An 8804-nucleotide genomic window follows, 5' to 3' on the forward strand; every position below is an offset into this window, starting at 1 on the left:
ACTCAGTAGATGGCAGCTTCCTATGGTCCTAGTGGATAGACATGGTTTGTTTTTCCAACCAACATGCTGGGGGAAATTATTTCCGATGGGCATTCTATAGGAGGAGAACTGGTCTTGGGGTAGCAAGCATGAATTGTCCCCTTTGCTAAGCAGGGTCCAGCCTGGTTTGCATTTGGATATTCCCCTTAGATAATGGAGCTGTTCTGGGAAGAGCACCTGCATGCTTGCATGCAGATGGTTCCCAGTTCCCTCCCTGGCATCTCCAAGACAGGGCTGAGAGAGACTCCTGCCTGCAACCTTGGAGAAGCCGCTGCCAGTCTGGGTATACAATGTAGAGTTAGATGGACCAGTGGTCTGTTGACAGACAACCAAATATCAGGATCATGCACAGTTCCCGAAGGACGTTTGTCCTACCCACTTTACCATCATGAGAACCAGCCTACCATTTATTAAATGTTTACAAGTCTCCTGAAAACTAATCCTTAGAACAACATTCTAAAGCAGGATAAGGGCTGGCAGCAGTGCCGACATCTCTGGGCTCACACAGCGCTGGTGTAAACATGCCGCACAACTACAAGGATGTTGTGCCAGCTAGTTCTGCTAAGTCTGCACCTTGCACTCCAGACCAGAGTTGCACTAGTGCGAGCATCCACGTGCTTGAGCAATGGGGATGCAAGGTACACCCCTTGTCGTGTGCGCCTGCTGGAAAACCTCTTTGTCCATCCATTGAGGTTGTAGGGAACATTGGTGAAGGTGTGCAGTGATGCAATAAAAATAACAGACTGCAATTTCAGGAGTGCGACGTGGTCTTCTTGTGGGTGTGCAACTTTGTTGTGTACTTTGGCATTTGTCTGGATGTCAGCCGCTGAATACTAGTGTAGGAAGCTGACAGGGGAGTGGGGGAAATCCAGGGGAAACACACTTCTTTTCTCTCCAACCATGTTCCCCCTTTCCCTTGTGTTTGCAGATGAATTTGCCATGGCGGAGTACAACGCCCCCTGCAGCACAGGTAGAGTATGAACACAGATTGCATCTCACCAGATCTCCCAGCTCGCTCTCTCCCTCTCTATCTATCATATTTTTATATCACCCAAAACTTATCAAGATTTACTTTGTTTACTTCTAATGTTTCTCCCCTGCCAATTTTCTCTCCCCTTGATGTTACTGGGAAAGTTTTGGGGAAACCCAGTTTTTAAAGAGTAATTCTCTGCCTACTAGATATAGATCAGAGGATTTAAAAAACAACATTTGTTTGACTTTACAGCTGAAGGAAAGGCAGAGGTATACAGGTATAGGTATATAGAAGTATAGGTATACAGGTGGCCCTCATTACCCACAGTTTCAACAATCAGGGTTTCAGACAGGTCTTAGAGACCCGATTTCTTTATCTGCAGTATAAAAATAGGCTAAAGTCCACCTATTCGTAGTTCTGAGTGGCCAGAAATGACCTGGAAATGACTTCCGATGTCATTTCTGGCTGCCATCTTACAATGCAGAGCCATTTTGTTGCTTAAAAAGACAACCACCCATGATTTTTCACAAAAAAATCAGAGGAATTGGGGTTTGTTGGGGGCATTGCTGGAGAGCAAGGCAAAGTACCTTATTTCTCTTATTTCTGCCTCCTCCTGTGTTTTTAGCCCTTTCTGTGTATGTACGAACCTAACCCCTGGATTCCCATAGGGCTAAGATTTCGGTATTCACGGTTTCCGTATTCGTGCCTATAGGCAAGGAAGGAACCCACGTGAATAATGAGGGCCACCTGTATAGCTGAAGGAAAGTTATAGGTATACTGCCAAGCAAATAGAAGATATCCCATTAAAAATCCAGTTCGACCCTGCTTGGAAATTCTTCCAGAACATCCTGAGTTACCCTTATGACCTTGGCGGTACAGCCGGTTGCAGGAGCAATTCTGTGTGCTAAAATAATGGAGAAAATGGACTTGGCTTAATTCCAGTGTGAAGAAATATTGGTTATGCAAGGAGGTATGAACTCCTCCACCCAAGAGGTGCTTAGGCCACATCCCCAAATTGAATCACCAGTTTGGATGGGGAAGTGGGGCAGTGATAGCCCCAGTGGTGTCAGTTGCAGCAGTGGTAAACTTCTACAAGAGCCGTTTCCAACCGTGTGTCCCCAGATTTTGTTAGCAAGGAGTGATGGGCATTGTAATCTCACACCTTCTGGGGATCCCGTTCTTAATGGTTCTTGCTAGATCCACTCTTGATCCGTGTGTCTGTTTGCTTTGTGCCCCCTCTCCTAGGCCTAAGCACCTCCTTGCAACTCCCCGCTCCCCATCATCTATGTCCCCTTCCCACTCACCACTGCTGACCCGCCAAGATCCTCTCGCATGTCACAGCCACTCCACCCCATGCCTGGCGTGGGCTTCACCACTAGCCACAGATCCCAGCCTCGTCTCCTTCCACACACTTCTCCCTCAGCTGCAAAAACATGCCTATTCTCTCAGCCCACTCTGCTCTACTGCTCTCTAGACGCCTTTGGTACTGTGCTAAGAAGGTGTGATGGGCAGGGAGAGGTGGATGCGGAGGCATATTGTTCGTATGGATTTATTTAAAAATGTGTGGCCCACTTTTCTCTCCAGACTCCAGGAAGCCAGATAAAAATTGCAAGGAATATAGCATAAAGAAACCACAATCAGAGCAGAATAGCAGCAGCAATCAAACATCCTAAAGACGAAACACAGATAGTAAAAGTGGTAGTAGAATACAGCAAAGCGAAAAACAAATCCCAGAGAAGTATCTTTCTCTGTCCACCATGAGTTGACTCTTCCACTGGACAGTGAGGTGCCTCATCAGAGGAAGCAGATCTGGAAGTATCGTGAAAAGGCGGCATATTGTCCATCTGTGACGGAGGTGGCCATCCTGAGGCTCTCCAGCCATGGTTGGATTACAACTCCAATCACCCCCACCTGAATTTATTGTGGCAGGGGATGATGGGAGTTGTGAGCCCACAACAGCTGGGGAGTTTCAGGTTGGTCACCCATCATTCATGCCAAGCTTATGGTTACAGCTGTCCACACACTGAGTGGTGGGGACACCATTTGGACATATTCTCTCAGGCACCAAAATGGGCTGCCTCTGGGCTCTGGCCTAAGGATGTCTTGTTGCTCTTTCCCCACTTTGCAGATCAAACTCAGAAGGGGAATGAATGAAGAATTCAGGCCTTTCCAGCACCTCTGACTCGATCCTACCCGTATCTGCCATCCAGCTAGTCAACTTGGGTGAATACAGCAGTAAGAACTGAAGAGGCGAAAACAATTTTCTAGAACCAGTCAACTTGAACAATGACAACTGTAGCTGTGTGGAAGAGCTGAGTAAATATGGGGGTCAAGGCCAGTCTTCCCTCTAACAGGGATTCCCAGATGTTGTTGACCACAACCCAGAATCAACAGCTGCCATGATTTTTTTTGCTTTGGAATTATGGGAGTTGTACTCAACAACATCTGGGAATCCATTAGAGGGAACATTGGTCACGGCTAGTAATCATTGCACTGTGGAATCATCTTTCTATTCTTGTTTGGAGGCCAGGAGAATCTTTGGTCTATATGCTGTGTTCATCTGCTGCATGAAATAAAAACGTTTTGTGTCTCTGATAGGAGTTCAAGAGTGTGTGTGTGTATAAAATACATCTATTTATTATTATTACATTTATATCCCGCTCTTCCTCCAAGGAGCCCAGAGCAGTATACTACATACTTTAGTTTTTCTTTCACAACAACCCTGTGAAGTAGGCTAGGCTGAGAGAAAAGTGACTAGCCCAGAGTCACCCAGCTAGTATCATGGCTGAATGGGGATTTGAACTCGGGTCTCCCCGGTCCTAGTCCAGCACTCTAACCACTACACCACGCTGGCACCACGCTGGCTCATTGAAGCTAGGGCTTTAGCTCAGTGGTAGAGCATCTGCTCTACTTCCTTTTGACATTCCTAAATGTTCTGGCCTTCAGTTTCATGGGATGACCCCTGGTTCTAATGTTGTAAGAGAGGGAGAAAAAATTCTCTGTCTATTCCATGCATACTTGTATGCATCTCTATCATGTCTCCCCATAGTCGCCTCTTTTCCAAACTAAAAAACCCCAAATGCTTTAGCTTCACCATATAAGGAAAGTGCTCCAGGCCCCTGATCCTGTGGGTTGCCCTCTTCAGCACCTTTTCCATATTCATTAATGTCCTTCTTAAGATATGGAGGCCAGAACTGCACACAGTATTCAAATGTGGCTCCACCATAGATTTGTATAAGGGCATTATATTAGCATTTTTATTTTCAATCTCCTTCCTAATGATCCCTAGCATGGAATTGGCCTTTCTCACAGCTGCCATGCCCTAAGTTGACCTTTTCAACAAGCTGTCCACCACAACCCCAAGATCTCTCTCCTGGTCAGTCACTAACAGCTTGGACCCCCTCTGTGTATATGTGAAGTTGCAGGTGGGGTGGGGGGGTGAGGTTTGCCCCAGTATGTATCACTTGCTTACATTGTCACCCACTCAACCAGTTTGGAGAGATCCTTTTGGAGCTCCTCACAATCTCCTGTGTATTTCACTACCCTAAATTGTATCATCTGCAAATTTGGCCACCTCGCTGCTTATCCCAACTTTTAAATCATTTATGAATGAATTAAAGAGCACTGGTCCCAGTACCGATCCCTGGGGGACCTCACTTCTTATTTCCGTCCATTGTGAAAACTATCCATTTTTTCCTACCTTCTGTTTCCTGTGCTTCAACCACTTACTAGTCCACACATGAACCTGTCCCCTTATCCTATGACTACTAAGTTTACTCAAGAGCCTTTGGTGGGGAACTCTGTCATAAGCTTTTTGGAAGTCCAAGTATACTGTGTCAACTCGATCACCTTTATCCACATGCCTGTTGACATGCTCAAAAAACTCCAGAAGATTAGTGAGGCAAGACTTGTCCTTGCAGAAACCATGCTGGTTCTCCTTCAGCAAGGCCTGTTCTTTTATATGTTCAACAATGTTGTCCTTAAGTATGCTTTCCATCAATTTACCCAGCACAGAAGTTAAGCTAAGTGGCCTGTAATTTCTCGGATCCTCCCTGTATCCCTTATTGAAAATCAGAGTCACATTAGCTACTTTCCAGTCTTCTGGGACAGAGCCTGATTGTAGGGACAAGTTGCATATTTGTGCTAAGAGATCAGCAATTTCACATTTGAGATCCTTCAGAACTCTTGGGTAGATGCCTTCTAACCCTGGCAATTAATTTTTAGTATTTCAAGATAATTTAAAATATCCTCTCTCGTCACCTCAAATTGGCCCAGCTCTTCAGCCTCCAAGTCAGTTCCGGAATGGGTATATGGTCAGTATCCTCTGCCATGAAGACAGATGCAAAGAACTCATTTTGCTTCTCTGCAATCTGCTGGCAGGCTTTCTGCTTCAAATATATTTATAAAGATATTTTAAAAGAGAAAAACAGTAATAAACTTTCAATAAAAAACAAACTGAACAAAAACACAACTATATTAAAAAGGGAGCTGGCATGCCGGATGCAGGCAATGTGAATGGAGGAAACTATTGCACAGCATGATCCTATGCAGTCTCTTCAGAAGTCAGTCCCGCAAAGGGACTTCCTCCTAGTGAAGTGTGTCCAGATCAGTGTTCCCTCTAACAGGGATCCCCAGATGTTGTTGACTACAACTCCCATAATCCCCAAGCAAAAGCCATTGCAGCTGGGGATTCTGGGATTTGTGGACAACATCATCTGGGCATCTCTGTAAAATAGAACACTGTCCAAGATCTCACCTCAGCACTGCATCTCTCCAGCAGTTGCTGCTGCTATTGTCTGAGTGGGTGTGGGTGGGTGTTGACTGTGAGCCCTATAACATCATAATAATTTTAACCTGAAGCAAGGTTGGAGAACTCCAGGATTGAGAAACTGGAAGAAAAGATATGCAACTTCAACACCTTGAAGTCAGGAAAGCCAGCATGGTGTAGTGGTTACAGTTTGGGACTTAGACCAGGAAGACCAGAGTTCAAATCCCCATTCAGTCATAAAACCCACTGAGTGAATCTGGGTCAGTCACGTATCTCTCAGCCTAACCTACCTAACAGGCTTGTTGTGAGGATAAACATAACCAGGTACTCTTTGATAGAAATCTTCTGGGCTCTTTGATAGAAATATAAAATTTTAAAAATGGACTTAAAACAACAACAACAATAAGGTAAAGGTAAAGTGTGCTGTCAAGTCGATTTCGACTCCTGGCACCCACAGAGCCCTGTGGTTTTCTTTGGTAGAATACAGGAGAGGTTTACCATTGCCTCCTCCCACGCAGTACGAGATGATGCCTTTCAGCATCTTCCTCTATCACTGCTGCCCGAAATAGGTGTTTCCCATAGTCTGGGAAACATACCAGTGGGGATTCGAACCGGCAACCTTCTGCTTGTTAGTCAAGCATTTCCCTGCTGCGCCATTATGTGAATCGTAGGTATATTAAAATCCACCACTCAAAGTACCAACCACAAGATCAAAGCAATTCTTAAGTCACTAATCATCTTTAATATATGTCAGTTAGAAAAGCTAGGCATAGTTAGGGCCCTAATCCAATGACCAGAACCACTTTTCATCAAAATTATATAATCATGATGCAAAGAAAAAGAAGAAATACAGGCATCAGGGGTGTAACAAGGTTACAGTGGGCCCTGGCACAAAAAATGAAGTTGGGCCCTGTCGCCCCAGTCTTCTTCTTCAAGGGCACAATGGGGAGAGGAAAGAGAAAGCTACCACGCAGCTGGCAGGCACCCCCTTCCTCAGGGGCCCAGGAACATTTAGCCCCCGCCCCCTACTCAATTGCAGCTACATCCCTGACAGGCACAAAATTAAAGCACAAGGTGGTAAGATTCAGAGGAAGGAGCCTTATACCGAATAAGACCATTGATCCATCTAGCTCGGTATCGTCTACACTGACTGGCAGCAGCTTCTCCAAGGTTTCAGGCAGAGTAAGGGCTATCTTTCCCAGCCCTACCTAGAGGTCAGGGATTGAACCAGGGACCATCGGCATGCCAAACAGCTGCTCTACCACTGAGCTACATCCTCATCCCCAAAGGGTCTCCCATCTAGGCACTGGCCTTACCAAGGCCTGCTTAGGTGGCTGTATCATGTGCCCTTAGACCAGAGCTGCACAACTCCAACCCTCCCACTGTTTCGGAACTACACCTCCCATCATCCTCAGCCACAGTGGACAATAGCCAGGGATTGTGGGAGTTGCAGTCCAACATCCGAAGGGCCGAAGGTGTGCCCACCTACCTTAGGCCGTACTCTGAGACCCAGAAAAAGTTAGGCGTGAGCTGGTCTTCGGCTGGCATACCAGGGAGGAACGACTTCCGCTGATCTCCCCCTTCCCTCAGCAGCCCTCTGTGCCCATGAAAGAGATGCCCCTTGGACTTGTGGGCAAACAAAGGCGTCCTCCTGCTTCCTCTGTAGGCAGCAGCATTTTGCTTGTGCATGTCTTACTCTGGATATTACCCTAACACAGTGGTTCCCAACCAAGGTTCCTCCAGATGTTGCTCAACCCTCAGCCACAATCAAGTGTAGCTGGGAATGATGGGAGTTGTGCTTTAGCAACATCTGGAGGAACCCAGGTCGGGAACCACTGCCCTAGCAAATGGAACGGAAGCTGATAACAGTGGTTTGACTAATCTTTGGGAAGTGCTGAGAGGACTCTATAAGGCACAAGCATACATTGCAGACCAAGAGAGATGAAATACTGGAAGCTAAGGTGTGGGGAATGCTGTCCTTATGACCTCCGTGAGCCATTGCCAGTGAAGAGGAGAACTCCATTACCGTGAGATTTAATGTAAAAAGGTCTTGGTCCAGTCTGAGCAATTAAGAGACTTTCTCATCTTTTTAAATTCTTTGATGTAAAGTGTGTGCTCAGACTGCAGCTTTTTCCACCCTCCAAGCGACTCCCGTGTGAATTGTCTGGAGTCAAATAAGTGACCATTTAGCAACAAAGATCTTACTCAATCTCACACTTTATATAGTCATTCTCCTGCACAAACTCTCCAATGGGGCATAAGACTGGTGCGCTATCTGAAGCCATTTCGACACTCCAAGAAATAATGGTCCCTCCTTCCCGTCTGTGAACTTTCTGATGTTTCTTAAGCTTATACTTATCGTAAAAGCTCTTTCCACACTCCAAACATTTATGTGGCTTTTCGCCTCTGTGGATTCTTTGATGGGAAGAGAGGTATTTCCTCTGGCTGAAGGTCTTTCCACATTCCAGGCATGTATATGGCTTGTCCCCTGTGTGGATTCTTTCATGGGAAATAAGTTGTGAGCGCCAACTGAAACTCCGACCACACGCCAAGCATTTATGGGGCTTAACCTGCAAGTGAATCCTCCGATGTGTGTTAAAGCCTGATTTATCAGGAAAGCACTTATCACATTTTGAACAGCTATACAGTTTCTCTCCTCTGTGTGTTCTTTGGTGGGAGATGAGATATGCCTTTCTGCTGAAGCTCTTTCCACATTCCAGGCACACGTACGATTTCTCCCCCGTGTGGATTCTTTGGTGTCGAAGGAAGCGCGATTTGTCATAAAAGCCCTTGCTACATTCTGAGCAGTGGTAGAGTTTGGTGCCGGTGTGGATTCTCTGGTGGGAAGTCAGGATGGAGCTCCAATGGAGCCTCTTTCCACACACCAGACACTGATATGGCTTCTCCCAAGTGTGGATTCTTGCTAGTGATGTGCCCGGACCAGTCCGGAGTCTATTCTATAAGCCTCCGGACCGGTCCGGACACGGGGTGGTTCGGTTCGGGAAGATGGGGGTGGGGGGTTCC

The 8804-nt window shown here is 46.2% G+C and overlaps 1 protein-coding gene across 3 annotated transcripts in view; it reads left to right on the top strand.

The window, feature by feature from the left end:
• LOC128342448 (alpha-2-macroglobulin-like) overlaps window positions 1–3607 on the top strand; it is a 100343-nt gene extending 96736 nt beyond the window's left edge. For all 3 annotated transcript variants that reach the window (XM_053289736.1, XM_053289737.1, XM_053289738.1), the window contains 2 exons: window positions 968–1009; window positions 3141–3607. In XM_053289736.1, coding sequence (XP_053145711.1) covers window positions 968–1009; window positions 3141–3166 — 68 coding nt within the window. In that variant the 3' untranslated portion in view covers window positions 3167–3607. The remainder of the gene's footprint in view (window positions 1–967; window positions 1010–3140) is intronic.
• The last annotated feature ends 5197 nt before the right edge of the window (window positions 3608–8804 follow it).

Source organism: Hemicordylus capensis, chromosome 2, assembly GCF_027244095.1.
Source record: "Hemicordylus capensis ecotype Gifberg chromosome 2, rHemCap1.1.pri, whole genome shotgun sequence".
NCBI classification, from domain to species: domain Eukaryota; kingdom Metazoa; phylum Chordata; class Lepidosauria; order Squamata; family Cordylidae; genus Hemicordylus; species Hemicordylus capensis.